At 39.0% G+C, this 26,028-nt stretch overlaps 6 protein-coding genes across 6 annotated transcripts in view; 4 read left to right on the top strand and 2 right to left on the bottom strand.

Annotated features, from left to right (window-relative positions):
- The window catches only part of LOC134210328 (sodium- and chloride-dependent glycine transporter 1), a 9,138-nt gene extending 8,601 nt beyond the window's left edge, over positions 1 to 537 (top strand). The window contains exons 6-8 of the mRNA XM_062686376.1: positions 1 to 114; positions 171 to 338; positions 399 to 537. The exon at positions 1 to 114 is cut by the window's left edge and continues 87 nt beyond it. Of these exons, the coding sequence (XP_062542360.1) occupies positions 1 to 114; positions 171 to 338; positions 399 to 500 (384 nt within the window). The 3' untranslated portion in view covers positions 501 to 537. The remainder of the gene's footprint in view (positions 115 to 170; positions 339 to 398) is intronic.
- An 86-nt stretch (positions 538 to 623) lies between these two features.
- On the bottom strand, positions 624 to 1,355 carry LOC134217848 (adult cuticle protein 1-like). Its single transcript, XM_062696666.1, has 2 exons — positions 1,196 to 1,355; positions 624 to 1,133 (listed from the first exon to the last, which is right to left on the bottom strand). Exons 1-2 carry the CDS (start codon positions 1,199 to 1,201, stop codon positions 762 to 764), a joined length of 378 nt encoding a protein of 125 aa, XP_062552650.1. The 5' UTR covers positions 1,202 to 1,355; the 3' UTR covers positions 624 to 761.
- A 1,438-nt stretch (positions 1,356 to 2,793) lies between these two features.
- LOC134210327 (uncharacterized) lies at positions 2,794 to 3,850 on the top strand. The gene is made up of 3 exons (XM_062686375.1): positions 2,794 to 3,272; positions 3,333 to 3,612; positions 3,675 to 3,850. The coding sequence occupies exons 1-3, from the start codon at positions 2,949 to 2,951 to the stop codon at positions 3,848 to 3,850; spliced, it is 780 nt and encodes a 259-aa protein (XP_062542359.1). The 5' UTR covers positions 2,794 to 2,948.
- A 1,371-nt stretch (positions 3,851 to 5,221) lies between these two features.
- LOC134210325 (uncharacterized) lies at positions 5,222 to 15,275 on the bottom strand. Its single transcript, XM_062686374.1, is given in 6 exon segments — positions 5,222 to 5,539; positions 5,541 to 5,677; positions 5,721 to 5,734; positions 5,792 to 6,180; positions 6,212 to 6,638; positions 15,193 to 15,275. Coding segments are annotated over 6 exon segments (1,368 nt in total).
- A 982-nt stretch (positions 15,276 to 16,257) lies between these two features.
- On the top strand, positions 16,258 to 16,928 carry LOC134217847 (adult cuticle protein 1-like). Its single transcript, XM_062696664.1, has 2 exons — positions 16,258 to 16,420; positions 16,488 to 16,928. Exons 1-2 carry the CDS (start codon positions 16,415 to 16,417, stop codon positions 16,833 to 16,835), a joined length of 354 nt encoding a protein of 117 aa, XP_062552648.1. The 5' UTR covers positions 16,258 to 16,414; the 3' UTR covers positions 16,836 to 16,928.
- A 6,515-nt stretch (positions 16,929 to 23,443) lies between these two features.
- LOC134217846 (adult cuticle protein 1-like) lies at positions 23,444 to 24,112 on the top strand. Its single transcript, XM_062696663.1, has 2 exons — positions 23,444 to 23,595; positions 23,664 to 24,112. Exons 1-2 carry the CDS (start codon positions 23,590 to 23,592, stop codon positions 24,024 to 24,026), a joined length of 369 nt encoding a protein of 122 aa, XP_062552647.1. The 5' UTR covers positions 23,444 to 23,589; the 3' UTR covers positions 24,027 to 24,112.
- Positions 24,113 to 26,028: the final 1,916 nt, after the last annotated feature.

Genomic DNA, 26,028 nt, shown 5'->3' with positions numbered 1-26,028 from the left:
GCATGGATCTATGGAGTGCGTAATTTCGTGCGCGATGTTGAGTTCATGATCGATCGGACCGTCGATCGTTTCTGGATCGTTTCATGGAAGTTTGTCACCCCTGTCATTTTGTCGGTAAGTTTTGTGATATAAAATGCATTGATCACAAGCTATAAGAGTCATGATTGCAGTTTATTTTCATCACAACCATCGTTTACAATACCGAGGTTACATACAATGGCATTCGGTATCCTAAATGGGCAATTGTTATGGGTTGGATGAGCTGCGTCTCATCCATGATATGTATTCCTGTTTATGCTTTTTTCAAGGTTTATTCTGGTAAGGGTTCTCTAACGAAGGTAATGATAGTATATGGACAAGGGTGAGCAAATATGATATAAAAATTTCACACTTTACAGAGAATTAAAACCAATTTGATCCCATTTGATTGGGGTCCAGCAGATGATCTGCAAAGGTCTTTATGGCAGAGTCACATCGAGATGAATTCAATCAAACACTGATTTAGAGTTTAACAGGCAACACTTGGAACAGATCATATACTGGATTTAAGAAATTGTAGCAAAGATAAATAAACACATTAGTCATCAAATACAAAAGCTAATATTAAGAATAATACACATATATCACTTTTAGTATAACTCAATTTTTATTTATTCATCAGAAAATCCAACTCACAGTCATTCTCCAAAACATGTCACATCTTTCTCGTTTATCTTCCGCACAAGTTCACACCGTTACCGCACCAAAGGGCACCGATCGATTCAATTGGTTCCCGCAGCTGGTTCCAGATTGAGCTGCTGCTGGGAGATCTCATGTCCCGGCAGTGGAGCTTCGTGGATGGCACCTCGGTTGGCGGCCAGATAGCGAGCCTCCTTCTGGAGCAGTAGGGCCGGAGCCGAGTAGGCAAGTGGAGCGCTGGCATATGCGTAGTACGGGGCACTGGCATAGGCGGCCAGTGGAGCACCGTAGGCAGATGGAGCGTATGCGATCAGCTTCGGGGCCGTGTTGCTCTGGACTACTGTGGTGTGGGGCAGGCTGTATCCCCATGGTGCGTAATTGGCACTGTACACCAACGGTGCGTAACTGGCCTGAGCGGCAACGGCGAAAGCCACCATGACTACAGCTGCGATGCACTGCGAAAGCGGAAACCGTTTTGGTTATTTTGGAAACACTTTTCGAATACTCCCAGACTTACCTTCATGATTGCTTATTGAATTAGAATTTATTAACACCGGAGATGGTTTCCTCAAGGCAAACAGATGAACTCTGATGCTGCCAGGATACTCGGGATTGCTTTTATACGCTCAAATGAATCCGATCGTGTGGTTGGAGTAGACCACGATAAGACAGAATCCCGGAACGGTAGAACAGTAGGTTTGTGAGTAGTTTAGCTTCATACGTAATTTGTTACGCCGCATATCCCATCATCTGCCGCCAACCGTACCGCAATTGCTGGAAAACAACGCAACCAGTCCGGAATCAGTAAGGGCATGCGGTATATTAACTACTAGTTGACCCGGCAGACGTTGTCCTGTATAGTAGGCGAAAATGCGCGTTGCGAAATTTCCATACGAATCTTCATTTTAATTTATCACGATTTACTCAATCTTACTCGCGATTTTCGCATGAAGAAATATCATATAAACCCGTCGGAAGCGATAACGAATATATCTGCTGAAGTAATGAAGAAATATATATCCAGCCGTTTTCGAGTTATGCGGGTACGAATACAGACCATTTCATTTTTTCAGAAGAAGAGAAGAATAAGATGTAGGAGAAGAAGGAGAAGAAGAAAAAGGAGGAGAAGAAGAAGAAGAAGCAGTAGAAGAAGAAGAATAGGTTAAGAAGAGAAGAACAAGATAGATTTATGTTACACCCTCACAAGCCATATATAATCATCAAGGTTCTGTAATGGTTATCGCCATTGAATATCGTTACGTTATTTGTTTCCAATACCATATTTGTGACCATGTTGTAACATGTTGCGGTGATCACCGAACTCGCCTTGATTTAGGTGACTTGCTCTGTTTTCCAATCTATTTATTCATCCCTCGTGGTTTTTCGTTTCTATTGGATTGTATGTTTTTTTAGCATTCCCGATTTCCTTATTAGAGATTTCCCAAATCGGTAACATCACGAATTCATAGGTAATAGATTAATTAGCAACAAATATATTATCGCATACCCCCGGAAATGAACGATCGAGTAGGAACTGGGAAAACACACAAGACAAGAAGCGCGATCGGGAGTCATTGGATCAAAAAAGAAGTTTGCTACAAATTCTATACGCGCACGGCGGCGGCGCGACAACGGTGAGCGTCAATGTGCGGCGCTGGACGACGCGCCCACGACACGGTGGGATTAGCCATTGAATTCGGTGTGCAAAATTCAAAAAAGATGTTTACAGTTTCGCGGTGATTGATCCAAGATCGCTAATACTTGAAGGGAAGGTGTTGTACGAAGTCGTTGCGAAGAAACAATGGGATTGAATTTTGATGTTTTATATTTAAATTGGTCGCCATTGAATGCAACTTTGGTGATGTGGGTTGTATTATTATGACAGGTCTGAATTGCAAGTCTCGAGTTACGAATATATCCAGTTTGTTTTTATCGAGGGGCGATCAACTGTATAAAACAGTTGAATTGTAAATACATTCATATAAAAATACATAAAAAAAATACCTAAAAAAAACAAAAATTCGTTTTATTACATCAATTTAAAATAATTCATCAATACGCCGACATTCCGTCAATACGACTTTAAGTACAATTTTAATACGCCGACCCACAAAAAAATACGCCAATACATGACAATACCAATCAATTTGATTATTTTGACAGCTGCAAAAATGTTGTTTTGAAGAAGAAAATCTGGCACGCAAATAACTAGTTGTGCTATCTCGATTCCAATATTACCGACTCGATCTTCGGTATCTGCAAAAAGGAGGATGGACGCAACCGAACTGGACATCGATAATTCCTTTTGGAATACTGTGGAGGAGATTCTTGGGGAGCCAATCCCTTTATATTTGAAGAAAATTGTGACAGCTGGTGGATTCGCTCGCTTCAACGCGTTGAAGACAATTTCAGATGAGTTCAAAGTAGAGCTGGAATCCTTTGCTCGTGAACAGCTAACGATGTTAGAAAAATCATCCGAAAATTTTCACATTTTTCATCGCAATCCACGCGATTTCCGGATTGTCCCAGGACATTGGAACCTTTTGCGTGAGCTGCCAAAAAAAATGCCGGAGAATAAAAAGATGTTCTTAAAGGTACGTTGATTTTTTATGTTATTATTTTATGTATGTTGCTAAACAACCACTTAGTTACAGCACAAAATGACCGAAGCCTCTCGGAAGGTGGCTGCTCAACGTATTCAACCGTCGAAGATGATGAGAAATGCAGCTGGAAGCAGCTCGACGAGCACTGTCGGAGACGAATCAAGCATGGTGATTCGTAAGAAAATTGAAACCTGGTTGGAAAAAAAAGGAATGGCGGTGCCGGAGGAAGTAACAGTTGTGATTTCGGGACCACGACGAGCGAACGTCAACTGCTTCCTTTGTAAGAAATCTGTTGCTTTGAGCACAAGGGATAACAAAAATGGATCGTGGGGTTGGAATATGCATCCAACAAAAAAAAAAATACGTTGGATAAATATTTCAGTCTAGCTGCAGAAGACGCGGGTGGTCAAACATCAAATTGTTCAGACGTTAAACCTTCGATGTCGTCCTCGATCGAATCCACTGAACGCCGTTTGAGTATCCCCGCAGAAATGTTGCCGGAATCGAGTTCCGAGCATGGTCAACACGAGCATAAAGATACGCTTAAACCAATACTTGAAGATGCCTAACTGCTGAATGTGCTGGCATAAGTATCACGTTCCCCCCAAAGGTAGATCCTTTAAAGGGATTTTAAAATGTTTTCTAAATTACAATCGTTTTGTTTCATTTACGTTTCATACACATGACATTTAAAACATATTTGCTAAACTCTTTAGCATAAAACAGCAGTTTATTTTGCAGTTCATATTGTTTGTTGTCATAAGTCTATCGGCTTGAACATTTATTTAGATAAGCATTAAAAATAATTCGAATTCAAACTAAATCTTTTAAACAATAAGAATTTTTAATTACCCTGTGTCATTTCGATCAAATGTATCTCCATAACCATTGTTAGTTGAAATAATGTAAGACGGTTAAGCTAAGGAAAAAATAAAACTGCATTTTATTACAAATATAGAATGACTTTTAGTTTATTCTGCTTTATTAGTATTTCAGTGAGTTTACATATAATCTGGTATTAGAACTGATTTTTAACTCTGCTTCTGTCATCATGGGTTTTTCAATATGACTTACATATTTCGTTATGTTGATTTTGTTCGGATCTGACATAATGCAAAGAGTATTGTTATCAAGAATAGAGAACTTGTTGCATGTGATCCCTATGGGCTAGGAGAACCGGACGAATGCTGTCATAAGAGAAAAAGTAGACTCACTAAAATTTACCAAGGCAAGGTATAGCCAACGGAATACAAAATAATTTTAAAAATTACAAGCTGATTTTTTTAAAAATGATTTATTGCACGAAATTAGAAATTCTATAAACATAAAAATAGTACCTTCTCCGGGATCAATTCGAGAAAAAAATTATTATCATGAACAATCAAATAAATATATGTACAATGTAGATAATCAAAAGTCTAACCCGGTGCTCAAAACTATTTTCAAACACATTTTTTAATTTTTTTTTTCAAATTTTTAAAATTGTTTATCTTGCTGTGTAAATTTTTTCTACTTTTCTTTTTTGAAATGTCTCCTAGCGTATTCCTTTCGCCTGTTCAATTGATTCTGGAACTTCCACAGGCACTGTTTTCAAACTACATTCTCTTTCTCGTTTTGATTTGCCATGTAGAAAACTAAACCCGAGAACTTGTGCTGCAGCTAAACAATACACATTATCCTGCCCGAAGTCTTGTCTGTTATCATTCTTAGTACTGAACAGAAACCAATCACCTATAGACGAATCCAAGTAAAAATAAGAAGAAGACACACGATGGTGTTTACTTTAACAGATCCTACAGCACAGGAATAGGAAGATAGTTTAAAGATAATTTTAAAGACAAATTGTAATTAAAATCTGATTGATGTACGATACGGAAAAAGTTCTGATGTAATTTGGCAGCTTAAATATCTCAATTTTTTGTATTTTTCCAAAAATGTATCTATCGTACAGTTCGGAACTTGTCGCATCTTTTTGAACTTGATAGACAACAACAGAAATCTTCATCCTCACATTCAAGGCCGGTGAAGTCCAGCTGTATTTTCGCGCGTTGCTTGCCTCTGTAAACGGCGGCTTCGATTTCTTGATCGGTTGGAAATTCAAAGTGCTTATATTCAATGGTCTTATATCCCCCTCGTGCGAATTCAAATTTATCCCTTAGTATGATTCGTAATTCATCGAGGTATTCGAAACGAGATGCTTTGTTAAGATACTCTAAAATGTCGAAATTAATAACAGTGTTTTGCACACCAGACATAAATAGATCGTGCGTTTCCAAAAGAACGCTCACAATGTTGCGAGTGCATCAGTTCTGTCAGAAACAGTTCAGGTTTACCACGTTCACGACAATTCATCAGGTGGCTTATTAGGGAGTGAGCATTAATTTCTATACCCAACTCTGCATTATCAGTTATGAATTGTTCATCTAGCTTCTCGGAGACGAGCCAGCCTCGGGCTGAAAGTCTCTTTAATAAAGACACACAAAAAAAAAAAAAAAAAATATTCATCTAGCTTCAAATTCGTACTACTTTTTACCCAGCAGTGCCAGACACGAATAAAAAAGGTAACAAACCATATTTCTTCTATCCGCTCTGATGGATTAAGTGACGCGTTCTCAAAAGAATCGAAAACGGATTTCATGAGTGTTATGTAAGCCACTGTTCCATTCGTTCCAGGGTGTGTTTTCAATTGCTGCGCTACTCGTGGGTCGATAAGCTTCTCAAACGTTTTAATACTCATTTTATCGTGTTGTTCCAAATCAGCTATTAGGAGACCAGTTTTCTCTTCACCTTCTCTAGCTACAATTTCCAAATGTCCTCTCGAGACTGGAAATTTACCTGTTATCGTGAAGAAAACGAGGAAGAAAACAATTAACAAAGATGCTTTTACTGAAATGAGAACTAAACTCACCAATCTGCAACGATCTTGTGTGTGACAACAGTGCATTTTTCAACTTATTCACTAAGTGAATAGTGTCCTGTACATAAACCACAGAAAATCGACCTTTCGCAGCATACCAGTGTTTCCACTCTTCTGGTATACCATGTGGCAGATTGGTCATTGGACGAGGCAATCCCATTCTTAATTTCATGCTACCGATAAGGCGAGAATCGCCATCAGCTGCATATCCGAGGACAATGATTCCAAGCTCACTCAATTGTTTCTCCATAATAGCCCATCGGAGTAAAACTTGATCAATAGAAAATTTGTTATCTGTGCCGAAGCTCAACAAGTTGAATGAAACTGTTTTATTCGCCACCGGAGTGGCCAAGATCACGTAGACGATTGAACTTTTTGTCCTTGAATCTATGTAATTTTTTATTGCTTCATCGTATTTGATCCTGGGTGTTAGCTTTGTTCTGTCCTCAGAGATAAATATACATTGGAAGATTTTGTTTCTGCAGAAAATGCTTCAGTTGGATGACACGTAGCTGCCCTTCTATGATCTTCTCGCATGATTTGCCAATATAATGGAGAATTGTGGATGCAGAAGGAAGCCCTAAGTTAACCACCAGTTCCTCGTAGTCTTTGCGACCTCCCATCAAATACAGATACGCGCTAATATTTTTGATTTCATCTGAATATCGAGCGCCTTTTTCGTTGTTTGAATTTCTTGAAATTGTTCTTCACTGTTTCTTTGATTATTATTTAAACCATAGATGTCAACGGAAGCCGATCAATAAGTGCTAGTAGATCGCGAGAATCATTTCCTTCTGAAGAACTTGAAGTAGAAGATTTAACTTTTGAGGTGGATGAAGTCGTGCTCAATGCCGATTTCGTTATTTTCAATTGTTTGGGATCTCGTACCGCTTCAGTAGTCATTTTTATATTCCTTTTCAAGGAACTACTAGCGTTGCTCTGCAGGTTTCCAGAATAATAAATTCGAGATCGTCTTCCTCTGAATTTGCATCCGCCTTCTCGTTGGTATTTTTTCATTGAATCTTCTCACGTCTTCTGGAAAATCCATTGGAAGCAATAATGCAGTATTGTTTATTTCAATTAGCATTCAATATTGAAAGAAAAAAAAAACTGTGATCTTGGGCAGGAATCTGAACATGGGTAGAATATTTTCCTATATTTTCCGTGCTTTAATTTCGATGAAGGTATGGAAAAACGAACGTGAGCCATCAGATTTTTGATTTTTTTTTAAATTCCTTTATTTATTTGTTAGGCACTCTGTGTTACCTAACCGCTACTGTGCCGAGATCTACTGTGGTATTCTGCTCTACAGAATCCACACAGAATCTATTTTTAGATTTCCATTACCATTATTGTTGTCGTTGCCAGTCCATCTCATCGTGAGTCTATTGTTTCCGTTTGTCCATGTCGTGTATTCAATGATCGTTGCATTGTTCGGTTGCCATTGATCCGGTTAACGTTGGAGGAATGCCTCCGAGAAGAACAAGTTGTCAGTCGTCATCAGGCAGCCGTGACGGTAAGGCGCGTACCCCAAACGCCACCGTATGGGCTGCGGATCTGGCGACTAACGAGGGTTTGGTGGAGGGGCTGGAAATCGAACCCATGACCATTCGCTTGTAAGGCGAACGTGTAGCCAACTACGCTACGGGACCCACTATCTCACATTTTTGATATTATCAGTCATTTCAAATGTTAATCTTGATGCAATTGTATAGCGAAAATAATCCTTATTGCAAATATACTACTATCGAGACTACTGTCATAAAGGTTTTCACTTCACTTGCGATAAAATGTGTCGAACTAATCTTAGATACTGCAAACTTCTTCTGCACAAAGCAAAACTAAATTTCGACGACCGGCTGATCCGCCCACTGGAGAAATACGACTGGACAAGAAACAAACTTTCACTTTCTGATTTATCTACTCACCCGCGCAAAGTAGAACAAAATTACGGCCGATCGTTTTGCCTTCCGCACAAAGCAAAACTACAGTCACTCTCAAAATTGAGCGTACAGCATGGATTAGATGAATATATTCGAAAATTCCAAAGGAAATTTAATTGTTGGCTCGGTTGTTTTTAATGCATTTCAATATTCATCCCTTCCTTCAATGTATGCGTACATAAAATGGTTGAAATTTTTTCTCTAAAGTTCATTTATTTGAAAATAGTCTCAAAATACGCCTATTAGATGTGACAAAATTGAGCGTACAGCTAATGTTTTTCTATAAAAATTCTTATTATAAACACGATTAATGTATTATAATATTGTTTTCTCACGATTATATTTATAATAATAGGCACATCCGCTACTTAAACATTCAATGTTTTGAAATTAAACCATGTTTTAATCAAAATGGCGAACAAGTAAGATGTATAAACAATGCTATTTAACAATTCAATGCTGCTGGGCAAAATAGATGCTTTAAGATATGGATTTCACCGGCATCGTGTCTTATATATGATAGATAATCGAAATCGATCGAGACATACGATAAATGTGGGAAAATTCAGTCGGTAAATGATGAAAATAGATGTAAACATACAAAGAAAACGACAAATGTTGGGAACGGCATATTTCAAATTTAGTATAACTTTATTTAAAAGTCGATGTATGGGTAGCTTATAAGCTCAGGACACTCATTAATAATAATATTAATAAAAGAGCAGCACAGGGATACATTATAAGATGTCATTTTATATTTGAAGACTCAGTCACCGTAGGAACAAATTTGGTTGAATCATTTAAATTCACCACGATATCATTAAATAAGCTGCCGAACTCTTAAAAAAGTTTATTTTTACTCGCCACATGGAAATCATCCAATTGTATCCCTTATGGTAACAGACCGTGGAGCTCAATCCAAATTTAATTATGAAATTACGATTTTAAGCTATCTTTTCAATATTCAATCAGAATTGCTCTACGGGATTGAAAAGCTGTTTTTATGTTCGGTACCTTAACATGCACCTTGTACTTTTAGAATTTGACTGTGAATGATTGGATTCAATAATATTACTCTTAATGATAGACCTGAGACATTAATCGAGCTTTAAAACAAATTTTAGTCAAAGACATACTAAATTTGAATTATGTCATTCCTAACATTTGTCGTTTTCTCTGTATGTTTACATCTGTTTTCATCATTTACCGACTGAATTTTGACAAATTAATCGTATGTCTCGCTCGATTTCGATTATCTATCATATATAAGATACGATGCGTGTGAAACATACAAATTAAAGCATTTATTTTGCCCACATGCATTGAATTGTTAAATAACAATGTTCTTACCTCTCACTTGTTCGCCATTTTGACCAAAACATGGTTTAATTTCAAAACATTGAATGTTTAAGTAGCGGATGTTTATTATTATAAATATAATCATGAAAAAACAATATTAAAATACATTAATCGTGTTTATAATAAGAAATTTTATAGAAAAAAAATCGCTGTACGCTCAATTTTGTCACATCCAATAGGCGTATTTTGAGATTATTTTCAAATAAATGAACTTTAGAGAAAAAAATTCAACCATTTTATGTACGCATACATTGAAGGAAGGGATGAATATTGAAATGCATTAAAAACAACCGAGCTAACCATTTAATTTCCTTTGAAATTTTCGAATGTAGTCAACTAATCCATACTGTACGCTCAATTTTGAGAGTGACTGTAAATTTCGACGGCCGGCCGATCCGCTTACTAGAGAAACACGACTGGACAAGAAACAAATTTTCACTTTCTCCTTACTTTGACTCAGACCAACAACAATAGAAAAAGTTTTTTCAAGAAAAGATTTTGTAACCGCTATTTTACTATAACCAAAAACTTCCGCTAGGCAGAGATAATTCTCGCAAATTGAGGACTTCTTAAAATCTGATAAAACAAAAAGCACATAGTAAACTTTTCAAACAATTTAGATTTCTTTAAAATTCTATATTCATGTTGAATTTCATTAAAACTTACGGTTTCTTTCGACAGTTTTCTACTTTAAGCCTGGAGTATTTTCGTTAAAAATCAGAGGAAAATCAAAACACCACACTACTTGCCAGAATTTAAGGAAAACTCATTCGAAATTGTATTTCCGGGGTTCTGCCAAATCGCACCAAACGCCAACAAAAAATATCCATTTTTCTGCCCAAGCTTTCGCTAAGCAGATTTAATTGATTAAAAATTGTTTTGGATTCCCCACTACCTCATAATTAAGGATATCCTACAACAAATGTGTGGATGAATTGATATGCAATTGTTAAGAAATTTATTTTGAGCTTTTTAGTGGAATGTTTTCACTTGTCGTAAGACGAGTTTGTACAATCCCATTTAATTCCACCATTTAATTGTATCTTGACAGATACGTATTTCGACCTCAACAGTAAGGTTGATTTCCGTTGTACTATTACGATGAAAATATCACAAGTCAGTCAATAAGCCACATGGTGCGTTTTGGCAGAACATTGACCATATGATGTTTATTTATTTCTGATATTTTATCTTTTATTTTCATCAAAGTAGTTGAGTAGAAAAAGATAAATGCAGCATGCAGTCATAAATACCCAGATGACACAGTACTCGTGTGTGGGGACCCAAATTGCTTGGACTGCGGGTGATAATTACTCTCACCTTTTCGGCCTAATGACCTTATTGGACTAATGACCTTTTCGGCCTAATGACCCTTACGACCTAATAACCCTTTCAACCAAATGACCCTTCCGGGCAACGACCCTTGCGGCTAAACGACCGATTCGGCCAAATGACCCATTCGGCCAAATGACCTTTTTGGCCTAATGACCCTTTCGGCCAAACGACCCTTTCGGCCAAACGACCCTTTCGGTCAAACGACCCTTTCGGCCAAACGACCCTTTCGGCCAAACGACCCTTCCGACCCGACCCTTTTGGGTTTCGGCCAAACGACTCTTCCCTTCCGTTCCGAATAAAGTGTTTTTTTGATAACAGAGAGCCAACCGGCGCGAAGCCAGCGTGTGACTTCTTCGCTAAGCATTTTGCATCCGTTTTAAACCAGAATCTTCGGACTTCGAAGGAAATTTGGCGGCTTCAAATGTTGCTCTGAATGTAGTAGATTTTGATATTTTTGGAATAACGCCAGCGATGGTTTTGAATGCTGTTAAAAAAATCTTTTTCACCTGGCCTGGCCTGGTCCTGCTGTCGTTCTCTATCGATATGCTAATGCATTAACTATGCCATTAGCCTTAATTTTCACTCGTTAGCTTAAATGAAGCGCATTTCCCAAGTGGTGGAAACTGTATCACATGTTCCCTGTGTTTAAATCCGGTGTCTTCCGGAGACGAGCCAGCCTAGGGCAGGAAGTCTCCTTAATAAAGATACTTGCTTCTAAGGTTTTTGAGATAATTGTTATCGAAGCTACAAAAACCATATTTCGACGGATCAACACGGCTTCTTCCCGGTAGGCCGGTGACCACTTATTCACTGGATTTCACTACCGTGTGGCATTGAAATCCGTACACTTATGATAAAGTCATTAGAAAATAGGAATCGGATGTAAATAAAACGTTTGTCATTGACACAGGAGCATGAAGGCCTCTACTTTTGAAGTGTGTCACATTTACTCATTAAAAACTACGAAAAACATGATAAAATCTATATACATAAAAATGAATTTCTGTCTGTCTGAACCTTATAGACTCCGAAACTACTGAACCGATTGACGTGAAAATTTGTATGCAGAGATTTTTGGAGCCGGGGAAGGTTCTTAAGATGGTTCGAGATCCCTCCGCCGTTGTACTATTACGATGAAAATATCACAAGTCAGTCAATAAGCCACATGGTGTGTTTTGGCAGAACATTGACCATATGATGTTTATTTATTTCTGATATTTTATCTTTTATTTTCATCAAAGTAGTTGAGTAGAAAAAGATAAATGCAGCATGCAGTCATAAATACCCAGATGACACAGTACTCGTGTGTGGGGACCCAAATTGCTTGGACTGCGGGTGATAATTACTCTCACCTTTTCGGCCTAATGACCTTATTGGACTAATGACCTTTTCGGCCTAATGACCCTTACGACCTAATAACCCTTTCAACCAAATGACCCTTCCGGCCAACGACCCTTGCGGCTAAACGACCGATTCGGCCAAATGACCCATTCGGCCAAATGACCTTTTTGGCCTAATGACCCTTTCGGCCAAACGACCCTTTCGGCCAAACGACCCTTTCGGCCAAACGACCCTTTCGGTCAAACGACCCTTTCGGCCAAACGACCCTTTCGGCCAAACGACCCTTCCGACCCGACCCTTTTGGGTTTCGGCCAAACGACTCTTCCCTTCCGTTCCGAATAAAGTGTTTTTTTGATAACAGAGAGCCAACCGGCGCGAAGCCAGCGTGTGACTTCTTCGCTAAGCATTTTGCATCCGTTTTAAACCAGAATCTTCGGACTTCGAAGGAAATTTGGCGGCTTCAAATGTTGCTCTGAATGTAGTAGATTTTGATATTTTTGGAATAACGCCAGCGATGGTTTTGAATGCTGTTAAAAAAATCTTTTTCACCTGGCCTGGCCTGGTCCTGCTGTCGTTCTCTATCGATATGCTAATGCATTAACTATGCCATTAGCCTTAATTTTCACTCGTTAGCTTAAATGAAGCGCATTTCCCAAGTGGTGGAAACTGTATCACATGTTCCCTGTGTTTAAATCGGTGTCTTCCGGAGACGAGCCAGCCTAGGGCAGGAAGTCTCCTTAATAAAGATACTTGCTTCTAAGGTTTTTGAGATAATTGTTATCGAAGCTACAAAAACATATTTCGACGGATCAACACGGCTTCTTCCCGGTAGGCCGGTGACCACTTATTCACTGGATTTCACTACCGTGTGGCATTGAAATCCGTACACTTATGAAAAAGTCATTAGAATAGGAATAGGAATCGAATGTAAATAAAACGTTTGTCATTGGCACAGGAGCATGAAAGCTTCTACTTTAAAAGTGTTTCACTTTTACTAATTTAAAACTACGAAAAACATGATAAAATCTATATACATAAAAATGAATTTCTGTCTGTCTGAACCTTATAGACTCTTAAACTACTGAACCGATTGGCGAGAAAATTTGTATGCAGAGCTTTTTGTGGCCGGAGAAGGTTCTTAAGATGGTTTGAGACCCCTCCTCCCTTTGGAAAGGGGGCTCCCATACAAATGAAACATCAATTTCTTCATAACTAGAGAATTTATCAGAGAATAAATCAATTTTAGGCGAAACGAAGTTCGACGGGTCTGCTAGTAATAAATAAAATCAACTACTCCTGACTCGATTTCCATCTACCGTGGACGGATTTCGAATCAAAGGATCAAAATCCGTACAGCTATTTTTTAACTAAATATTTAAATTGAAGCAGTCTGATTGACTAAACTACCACTGTAAATAGTTCGATACGCACCTTGAGAAGCGATCCCTTCGATTTGTATTCCGCCATCTTATGTAGGGGAGAACGGTCTAAAATGACTCAATTGCATGTAAAATGAAGGTGAACGCATGGTTGTTTGTTTTTTCTTAATGGATTGAACTACAATCTTACGGATGTGGTGGAAGAATAGCAAATCGTTAATTTTAGGGATTATGAAAGGATTTTGCTAAGTTTTTCCAATGAAGCTCAATGATGGATAACTAATAATGAATTGTAATGTTAATATTCGTTCATAAATGTAGTACAACATATTATATGAGTGATTTTATGAGTGAGGCCATTTTGCCCCAGGGGTGCATTTTGGACCGTTCTCCCCTAATGATTGACAATTAGCAATTAAAACACAGTTACTTTTGGTGCAATTATGCTCTACCCGAAAACAAAATGGCGGCAAAAATTTCGCTTTTGGTGAGTAGAGATTTGTTTTTGATTTTTGTTGTTTTAATTTCAAAGCCTTCTTTCCACATCTATGCCCTAAAAGCTTACGGTCAAGTATCTGAACAGGATAAGATAAATTATTTCTACATTAATTATCTTTAACCCCCTTCAATTTGTTGATATCTCATGAGGTGGACGGATTTCGGTCCCACACCGTATCACCTGCTTGACAGCCGTGGAAGAAAAATCGCAAGTGGATGTGATTTACATGGACCTCACGGGTTGCGGCATTTGACAAAATTGATCACCAGATATTACTTCGTATACTCTCACGTCTGGGATTTTCAAACAGACTGGTGTCGTAGTGTTCCTTATATCTGTGTGGCCGGTCGATGTGTGTTATACACGGATCATACGACTCCTCGTCATTTATCAGCACTTCTGGCGTCCCACAAGGAAGCATCTTGGGCCCGTTATTATTCCTTATCTTTTTCAACGACGTTGTCACTTCGCTTGGCTTCAAGTGCAAGTTAATTTACGCCGATGATCACAAGATCTATGTTATTGTTCGCAGTATTGATGATTGTATTAGACTTCAATCGGTGCTTAACTCATTTACCAACTAGTATGCTAATATTTACCAACAGAATGCTAAGGCAGCGATCTCTGTTGCAATCGAGCTTTCATCGCACTCTTTATGGATTTGACCAGCCAATTTGTGCAATGATCGACATATTTACTTCCGTTGAACATATGTTTGACTTTGGTTTGTCAGCATCTCAATTCACTTATAATTAGCATAAGAAATTTGAATATTATGTAATCTAGGCATATTCATACTATTTCTGTCAGATGAATGAAATTACAAATAAAAAAATAATTGTATTCAATATTTTGAAAAATATTCCAATAAAATGTATGCTCTTCTTCACACAACCCACCGTGTACATCGCGAGCGGTCAACATGCTGCCGAGTGCTGACACATCCCCTGGGAAACGCAAGAAAAAGAAATGCCGACTTCAGCATCGCTATCGAGATCATTCGCCCATTCAACGATTCAGCACGCTACACGCTTCTATAGTAGGAGCCTATAATAGGTAAAGAAATATTGCTGGCGAGATCATGCGGTGCGGTGCGTACGCCTGCCTGTTGGCTCCGTACGTATGCAACTCCTCTCACCTGGAGGATCGAGATTCTCGCCGATTCGCTTCCATTCCAGACCGTTTGTTGGTTTTGCTGTAAATCGAGTGGGTAATGGTCATTACTGTGCGAATGGGACACCGTTGTGGTGGACAGGGTCGAACCGGATTTCTCTGCTATTGGGACGGGGGTGATGGAGATGGTTATCGAACATCGACGACGAACAGAAGAACGCGTGTATCAACTTATGGGACCATCTGTTAACGACACTGTGGGGCTGGCGGTGATGTATTCAAGGCTTAGAGAACAAAGGGATAGCGAGATCTTAGATTTTCACATATTATAAATATAAAGTGTAATTTATCAAATGGAGTGTGGTCTGCTTTTCAATAGTTATTTATCGAAAGCTTCTATCTGCCGCATGAAGATGTATCTTGTGGCAAAAGTACAATGGAATAACTGTCCAGAGAACCGCGAATGTCTCCCACTTGAAAACATCCAAAACTAGACCGAGAATCGAACTTGCCATCTCTGGATTAACAATCCTATGTATTTGCTCGCAAGGCTTATTGGAGACTTCTAAAAATTTGACAATTGTTAGTGCGAAAATTCTATGAACTTTGTTATAGATACTGATACAAACTGTTATCATCAATGAAAATTATTGAGCTCCTTTAGTGTAATAATATTAAAAACCTAAACTCAGGCTCCTTCATACCCTTCTTTGATGCCCTTTTTACGCCAATGCCAGTAATGGCGTGACAGGATCGGTTCAATGGACGCGATTTACGCGCAAGTTCCGAGCTCCCTGAATACGGGAAGTAAGTGAAGTACGTTGGTTGTCGGTATTACAGAATAAGACCATATGTTTATAGCTACATATCTACTTGTTCTGTAACGATGTGATGGAAGGCGAGGCGTTTGGGGCAGTAACGTGGGATATTTGTTTTGTTGCCTGTGACTTGTTGAGCGCATATAATTATTGAATTACTGGCGAATGAAGTTGAGTACCGGATTGAAAAAAAGACCAAAACTAGATCACCTCTCTTACATCCATAAAATGTTAAGTGTTTTAATAGCTTCTTTAACGTAAAGGACGAATAAGGAAGTGGGAAAGGCATGATCCAGTCTTTCAGCTCAGTTTCAACAATGACAACAACGAACGTAATTAATTTCGGGCTCGGTATAAAATGGGAAAGAATCCTGCAGAGATCACAGAATTCATCTGACGTTCAAGGATCAACAACCAACTATTGCAATCATGAAGGTAAGAACATTTTTTCGTATAATTCTTATTGCATATTATCAACAAAGCATTTTTCCTATTTCCACAGTGCATCGCAGCTGTAGTCATGATGGCCTTTGCCGTTGCCGCTGAAGCCGGGTTTGCCCCGTTGCTGTACAGTGCTCCGCTGGCTTATTCCGGCCATACCACCATTGTCCAGGGAAACCAAGCCGATCCAGCCAAAATTACTGAGCTGCCGTCGATCGCTTACTCTGCTCCAGCCTTTGCACCATACTATGCCTATCCAGCTGCGGCGCCAATTGCTTACTCTGCACCGGCTATTCTGCTACAGAAGGAAGCTCGCTACCTGGCTGCGAACCGTGGTGCCATCCATGAGGCTCCACTTCCTGGACACGCAATCTCTCAGCAACAGCTCAATCTGGAACCAGCTGCGTAAACCGATTGAGTACGGACTTCGGCTTTTTCTTTTCTAAAATTGTGATATCGGAAATTTGAAATACACAAATACTTTGGCAAAGTTTATTAAGAATTGATTATGATTTCCTGTGTTTCAAACAATATCCACTTTCTGCCCAAGGAAGGGAATTGGTTACATCCATTGGCTCTGTTTTGCTGTTCTCACTTCCATATGAACAATTTCCTGTTAGAATCTTTTTGAAGTCTTAGACGCGATTGATGCTCTATTAGTTTTCTGATTCTTTCTAAGATTTAAAATGGCATTTAAAGACTGTTAAGTTTATTGTCGATGTTTTTTAAACCATAAATATTTTTAGAAATTCGTTTTGTTTTGTTGAACATATTATCTGACCTTCTAGACATGAAATCCAATTATCAACGAAACAATTCTAACTCAGAAGTTTGCGATATTTATAACAATCATAATTTGTTGGATTTTCAACAGCTAAAACCGTTTATATTCCGTTTTGGGCTGCCACAGGCTCTATTGTTTCTGGATATCGACAAATCAATGACAGTGTGTTTCTTACCGATCTTCTTAATGATTTTGTTGACATCCCGATTAACATTTTTTATTACAACTGTCAATTTAGCTTATAAAAAAAATTGTTGGGAAACTTATGTTAACGCGAAATTCGAGAAGCTTTGACAATAGGCGCCATTTTGTTGGATTTAAACTTTTCAAAAATTACAGTTGATTGACAGTGTATTATAATATACGATAAAGCAAACTCTATCAAAATTGACCAATCTGTCTGTTTTATATCGTCATGTGAAAGTGTCCTCTCAATAAACTGAACAGTCCTTATTGTTACTAAATACACCTTTTGTCCATCTGTAATGTGTAGAGATGAGCTGCACATTGCCATAGAATGCTGCATTAGCCTGATGACGTTTCCAGCTATCTTGTATAACAGCAACACCAAGGAGGTACGAGTAAGGTACTGAATCGTAGGCCTTTTTTTATAGTCGATATTCGCCATGCTCGGGTTTCTTTGCTTGTAGGTGGCCTGCCCAACAACGACTGATGATGACCTGCTCCTTTCGTTCCTCGGTCATCAGGTTGTTGACGTCGCAATGGTCCAGTATCTTCCTCGATATTACGAAGTGTTACGTTCGAAGTGTTCTGACCCTTCGGCTAGATAAGTGGCAACAATAGTGATGATATTAGGTAACTAGCCGGGTAGATGTTTGCGCCACCGCGCCACATCTTTACATCGGCGCGTCGCCCTTTCAAATTTGTCACTCCGCTGATCTATAATTTTACACGCCGATTCAAATTTGAAGAAGTCTGCATAGTTTTCCTGGAATTTTCGTAGAACTTTCCTACAACATTACGTTGAAACTCCACAAATTTTTCGTGAAAAAAAACAATGAATTTCTCGAAAATTCCTTTTAATTTCCTGATGAAATTTCGAATGATTTTCCGTTGAAATCCGAAGAGTTTCTCGTTGAAATAGAATTTTTAAACAGAGAAGGGCCCGAGCAGCACAAGTCAGACAAAAATGGTTGCAGCAACTCGATTGTGACTAAATCTGGTAACATATGAGTTGCAGTAGCCTATGTATAACATGTGTGCTGCTAGGGGGTCGTTTGGCCGAAGGACTCAAAGCCGAAATTTGTTTGGCCGAATATGTCGATTGACCGAACATACCATTTGGTTCAAACCCATCTAGCCTAAAGTTGTTTGGCCGTAAAATCACTCTAATATGGATAAATAAAAGATGTTTGGTAGAAAATGTCATTTGGTCGAAAGGTAGATACGGATCCTTTGGCTGAAAAATCGGTTGGCCAAAAGTCATCCAGCTGAATTCCATTTGGCCGAATTGAACATTCGTCCGAAACGGTTATTGGGTTGAAAATGGTTTGACTGAAAAAGTCATTTGGACGAGAAAGACATACAGCCGAAAGGGACATTCGACCAAACTGTTAACATAGCAGAAAAAGTTGTTTGTCCTGGTTATTCGGCTAAAACTGCTGTTTGTAAAAAAATGTCATATGACCTAATATGTAGATTATTTGGCTGAAAATGCCTTTTGGCCTGAATAGTCGTTTGGCAGTAAGGGATATTTGGTCAAAATGGACTTTCAGCCTAAAGTGTCTTTCCGCTGAATTGGTATTTTTTCCTAAAAAGTCGTTTAGCCTAGTAGGCCTCTCGACAGAAAATGTCGTTTGGCCGATGTGGTTGTTTTGTAGAGAGGACATTTTTTGACCAAATGGATTTTTCAGCCAAACGACTTTCTCTACCAAACGGCATTCTCATATTGACCGAATACAAACGTAATTTTTGGCTAAACCGCATTTTTAGCCAACTGACCTGTTGGGTAAAACAACTTTTTTGGACAAATGATCAGTTCGGCCGAATGTACCTTCTGGCTGTATGTTACAATTTCGGCCAAATAACAATTTCGACCTAATAACCATTTCAGACAAACGCTCAATTCGACCAAATGGAATTCAGTTGAATGATTTTGGGCTTAATGTATTTGTCAGCCATGTGACATTCGGGCAAATGGCTTTTCGCCAAATGACTTTCGGTCAAACTACGGAGAGGGTCATTTAGCTAAATATGATGTCGTTTGGCCGAACAAACAATTAGGCCAAAACTCATCTGACCGAAAATGTCATCCGGCCGAAATGGTCCTTTGGCCAAAAAGGTCATTTGACCGAAATGGTCTTTTGACAGTTGGCCGAATATGTCATTTGTCTAAACCGATAGACATTTTTGACCATATAAACCGTTCAATTTAGTTTCTGTCAAACGACTAGTTCGGCCAATCGTAAATTTCAGCATGATGACCTATTCGACCTGTTAGGGCAAACGACTTTTTCGGAAAATTACCTGTTCGGCCGTCATCACTGGTCAAATCGTTTCGCTCAAACGTTCATTTCGATCAAATGCAATTCAGCTAGAAGCCTTTCAGCGTAACGTGTCATTCGGCCAAATAGCTTTCTGCCGAATGATTTTCGACCAAACGATTCTTCGATGTGAAAGTTTAAAAAAATCACGTACATATTCTGAAGAACTTTGAAGAAATTCGATAAAATCAATATGTTGAACAATATTTCACGGTAAGTCAATTTCTTGTGAAAATTTCGGAGAGTTTCCCGTGCTAACACCTTAGAGCCTCCCGCAGATATTCCGAAGTAAAAGATATTCCTGTGTAAATTTTGAATAATATCCAACAGAAATTTCGAGGAACATTTATACATATAAATTTGGAACAATTTCCCCTGAAAAATCTGAAGATTTTTCTGCGGAAATTCCAATCAGTTTTCCTTGGTAATTCAAAGAGCTTCCTTTGGAAATTCCAAAGAACACTATAAACCTTCATTTTTTCTGCGGAAGCTCATCCGACTTTTCCACCAAAATTCGAAAGATTCCCCCGTTAATGTATTCAAAATTTCTGGCAAAACTGCAGGAAACTAAATCATTGAGAAACGAATGCAATAAAATAATTGACACGAGCTCCACGAGGTTCTCCAACGATTTCCAAGTGCCGTGACAAAATTCCTGATCGAACATGTTCCACGCCGGAGCTTCCGAAGGATTTGTGGAATTTCCGTAGAATTTTTGGAATGATATCCCCAAAACGTCCCGTTGAAAATCCAGAGAATGGAACTAGCAATGATTTCCTTGAAAATTCAAATTCATTTTGAAAAGCTTTTCCTCGATAATAAAGACAAAAAAAAGCTTTCCCTCAAAACTGAATAGAACTTTAAGAATAATATCCGGAGAAGCTTTGGACATCTGGATTCTGGATTGGATATATCTAAATCGTAAATCATGCACATGGCCTATAAGGGCCTGCATGGACACACCATGGGTTGCTGTTGGTTTTTGTACGTAATTCAAAGCGAAATTGACCGGGTAGTCCATCTCTGAAATAGCATTGTACACATTTTTGAGAAAAAACAGTAATAGAATCGTTCATGCATGGTATTGTGCTATTTTTGTTCATTTGAAAGTGGCCAACTGACGATTACGAGATGTAGTAGCTGTGGCCAATCAACAAGCTGAAAGTTTCGAAAAATTGATGAGCTAACAAATATTTTAGGTACATGAACATGTGGGATTTATCAAATTATCTGTTAGAGCAAACGACTTTTTCTGCCAAATTTACAGTTCGGCAGTATGTCACTTTCATTCTGGCCAAACAATGTTTGACCTCATAATCATTTCGGCAGAACGATCAATTCGAACTGGAATTCGGCTAGATGTTTTTCATCCTAACGTATTATTCGGTCAAGTGGTGTTCGAACAAATGGCTTTTCGACAACTTACCGAAAGGGAAAGGGAAAAGTTATTTGACCAAAACCCATTTGGTCAAAAGTCACAATGTTGCTTTTTGCTTGACCGAAAATGTCATTTGGTCGAACGAACCAAGTTTTCGTGGCAACTACCACAAACAGACGAAAGGAGCACCGATGGGAAATCCGCTATCACCGTTTTTGTGCGAACTGTTCATGGCGAATCTGGAGAACAACCTACAAGAACAAGGAATACTACCCCAGAAATGGTGGAGATACGTCGACGACATTTTCAGCATCATCAACCGAAAGGATCTACCCAGGATTTTGGAAGCGATAAACAACGTGCATAAGGACATCAAATTTACCTTCGAAGAGGAAAAAGAAGGTAAACTACCTTTCTTGGATCTACTAGTCATCAGGGAAGCAAATACAACATTGAGCCTCGAAATCTACAGGAAGCCCACGAACACCATGAGAGTCATCCCATATACATCGAACCATTCGTACCAACATAAAATGGCAGCATTTCATCACATGATCCACTTCCGTCTTCTTTTTTCTTCTTCATTTATTCTTCTTCCTTTTTCATTATTCAGAATATTCACTCACTTTTCACTATAATTCCTTCGTTCTCCTTGTGTGTTAATCTTTATTTCGTAATTGTTTGTCTTTCAAAAGCGAACATACTCTGAAATGCATAGGGGACTGATTGGATTATTTACAAAATAAATAGCATTTTAACGATTTCATAACCTAACCCATTTTTCTTGCATTTATTTCTAGCAAATCGTGGAACAAAACGGAAACAATATCGATAAATCAAAACTAAACGCAAATCTGAACCAATAAATCAAGCTTGGACATCGAAATTCATGCACTCGAACCCTACACTATATTGGATTACGGTCATTGCCGCGTCCACCTTTGGCTTGCAGCTGATCAGGGTGTGGTTACCAACCGTCCAACATCTTAACGGTGCGTTTGTGGTCGCAATTTACGCAGAACAGAGAAAAAACTGCTATGTCAATGTCATGATCACCGCTACAACAAACTATGTGGGGGCAAGTTGGTCGAATGTGCACTTCTCGAGCCTTGACTTCAAACGTTCTATTAAAATTAAAATAGCCGAGTTTATGTTGAAAGGCTCGAGAGTTTTATCATAGCCCTTGCGTTTAACGGTGATATTATCAACATCCACTGGGAAAGCGCATTTTCATGTATCACGAATGGTTTTATGTAGGCAATTCAATTCATCCATTTGATACCACTCACTCCCAACATGTTCTGCAAAGCGGAGCTGACGCACTCACTGTATTTAAGAGTAACCGATCTATCTCTGCCTGCAGGCTAGGCGTTCATGCGTAACCGGAATAATGGAGCGGTTTGATTTTTTTTGCTGAACAGCGACATGACATGGTTGGAGGTGGAGACAAGTAGCTTTGTGTGAAGAACGATTCCTCCCTTGTAGTGAATTGCAGGCAGACAGGTTTCACTTTCAGGTTGCGGTTTTCGGAGTATACAGCTCGATTGAACAAGAATAACTTTTGTGGTCAAGTTCACGGTTGACATTTGCAAGATGTGGAGTATGTAGCGACAGTTCACCCACAGTTATGAAACATTAATTGTTCAATTCTTCTTCTTTCTTTGGAATTGCATTCTCCAATTAAACCGCCTATAATAAGACCAACTTCAAGCACTTTCACAGTTTTTAACTGTAAGGTTCATATGCCAACTTGTTAAGAGATTTACACTATGATTCTTTTATGCTAAGGGAAAAATCTTAGACCCCTCCCTCCTAAAACCTGTAACATCATTTTTGAACGATCCCACCAGAAAATCTAGGACTAGAAATCGAGCATGGCCTATATATGTAGCATCTTACCATCTTAAGGCTTCTCCCAGGGGCATACTGATCTATATCTGTCAGATGACTGTATTTTTTAAGCAAAAGGAACAAGGAAATATTTAGTAGCCTGACTGAATATATATAACCACATGCTTTCACAGTTTGCATCGATCACAGATACTGGTTCAATCTCATTTTGAAAGAATAAATTGAGATCACAATTACCATATTTGAAAAAAGCAGGAATTGTCAAAATGGAATGCGCACGAACTAAATATGTACCTCCCCCTCAGCACAGTTCATTTTCTTGCGTAAATGAGGCCTGAAATGCTTTACCAGAATCAAAGGATAGTCAAGAGATTAAAACTTGATTTCGACAAATTGCAGCCCTCGTTTTATTGTTTGTGAATGGCGTACGGTCGACAATCAAATTAACAAGTACTTTTTGCATGGATAGTTCTGGACAGCACCCAGACTTATTGATTTAGAATGTTATGTCTTTTGTAGCATGAAATCCGTTTGAGTCCGAGTGGAATAACAAGCTATAAAAGCAAATCCTTGCTGATTTGGCAATCATACCACATCAGTTCTTACGGCTGTCACCATCTACCTTTAAGGAACAAAACCAACAATCATGAAGGTAAGCCCTTTGGTATTGTTGCACTTAATTACTGTTTGTCATATTTGGAATTTATAAATTCATCACAGTGCATCGCAGCTGTAGTCATGATGGCCCTGGCCTTCGCCGCCGCCGAAGCATCCTGGAGCCCGTTGGCATATTCTGCATACTCCGCATCCCCACTGGCGTACACCGTTCCCCAAGCCACCATCGTCCAGCAGAATGTGGGACTTCCTCTGGCGTACTCTGCCTACGGTCCAGCCATCAGCTATGCCGCTCAAGCTTCCGTTGTTCCAGCTGCTTACGCCTACCAACCGGCAGTTGCTGTCGTCGCTCAACAAGAAGCTCGCTATCTGGCTGCCAACCGAGGAGCCGTTCACGATGCCCCACTGCCAGGACATGCCGTTTCCCAGAAATCGCTGAACCTGGAACCGGCTCCGGGAACCTGGTAAAAATTCAAACTGAGCTGCGCAGATTTTTGTGAGTTATATTCCGAATGTCAACTGGAAATGATGCAATATATGGATTGAATGTTAAACTACATTTTTGTCTTAATCCGATAAGTGTGCCCTAAGTTGGATGTTTCGAGATATGACCAAACTAAAGAGTAATTATCTGGTAGGTGGCATTCAACAGAGCGATCGCGCCGTAATGCCGTTGATCCAGTTTATCACCCTTTTTGGGGACATTCGATAATCCTCATTCACTGACTTGGTGCGGGTCTTTTGAACGCCTCATCACACACACGTTTTTGGAGTGGCCGAATAGCACGTTAGGCTGAAAGTCTAACTAGTCTAACCGATCTCCATTTGGCCAATACGGTTGTTAGATCAAAATCCACATACGGCAAATTGGTGAAGTCTACATATTGCCGAATGGGTCATTTGGCCTAATAGATGATTTGGTTGAAAATGGTCGTTCACACTTAAAATTTTCTACCGATCTCGGCTGTGCAAATCTCGGTTAAAGTTCATTAGCTGAAATATCGGCTGAATTGACGTATGCTTACGGCGGCTCCTTTGAGTGCCGCAGTAAACAAATTGCTTTTTCAGCTGAGATATCAGCAAAAAGGCACGAACCGAGCACTCGGCTGTGCGGATCTCGGCAAAAGAATCAAAAAATGCCGAGATGAACTAAGTGTGATTTAGCAGAAAGAGCCATTTGGCCAAAATGGTCGGTCGAAAATGTCGTTTGCACGAACAGATCATACGACCGTGAATGTCTTTTGACTTGGTTTACCGCCCGTAGTTGCTACTCCGTTATGACCAGATCAGCTGTTTTTTGCTATGGAATAAATCACTCATCTTCAATGTGCAAGTACTAGTGATATCATATGTCAGGTCACTCAGCCACGTCTGAATAGAATCCAATATAGGGAAGAGGAAAAGGAAATGTTGATGCAATCACTCGCACACTGCAAGCTGAGTATAGCTCTGCACTTACCGCGCGTTCATGCGGAACTTATTGGAATTTTAGGGTTTGGTTGAGGGGTAGTAGAATTGGAATCGGCTGTGAAAACCCATTCCTTGTTCTAGCGATTGCTAGAACATCAGTAAATAAAAATTGAGAGCATTGAACGAGCTTAGGATTGAACTTAAGACCTCCTACGGTAGCGATAATACAGAAAAATATTTAAATGAAAAAAATCAAAAAAATCATCGGATTCGCTGGATAATGTTTTAAAAATTCTCAAAACTATCCGATTTTTTTTGTTATTCTCTCAAAATATTATTTTTGGGCAAAAAAATGCAAGGGAGAGAGACATAATTGAGGGGGTTAGAAGCAGAAGGGTATAAGTGACATTTTGGCCAAAATTGAATCAAAAAATGATTTGGTTCTTGCACTTTGCGGCAATATGTTGATATAGTTTGTACGATGTTTATAAAAAATGTGAAAATTCTCAGAAAATTAGTGAATTTTTGAATTGACCAAAAAAATATTAAAAAACTTTGCACTATTTTTTCTCAAGACTAACTTTTTGTCATTTACACTCCTTTGCGTTTGACCACCTTAATTGTTTTTAAATATTTGTATCGGCCTTATTGTACATATTAATCCTTGTTTGTTAGCGAGAACAACATGTTTTTATTGATTCTTCAACGTTCATAATGCTCACTTACATAGCTGTATCACACTTTGCTGTAACCCGTATGACCCATTCGGCTAAATGACATTTTCGGACAAATGGCCCTTCCGGCCAAACGACCATTTCGGTAAAATTGAATTTTCAGCCAAATGACCTATTCGGCCAAACACGTTTTTAGGTCAAACAACCCGTTCGGCCATCAGTTATTTTCAGTCAAACTATACTTTTGGCCGTATTACCTTTTCGGCTATAGGCCCCATTAGATCGAATATCTTTACCGGCCAAATTGCCCTTTCTGTGCCATTTTAAACCAAATGACCATTGCAGCCAAACAAGATTTTCGGTTAAATTAACAGTTCGGTGTAATA

Source organism: Armigeres subalbatus, chromosome 2 (assembly GCF_024139115.2).
Source record: "Armigeres subalbatus isolate Guangzhou_Male chromosome 2, GZ_Asu_2, whole genome shotgun sequence".
Taxonomy (NCBI): Eukaryota; Metazoa; Arthropoda; class Insecta; order Diptera; family Culicidae; genus Armigeres; species Armigeres subalbatus.
This window is presented reverse-complemented; position numbering and strand designations above follow the sequence as displayed.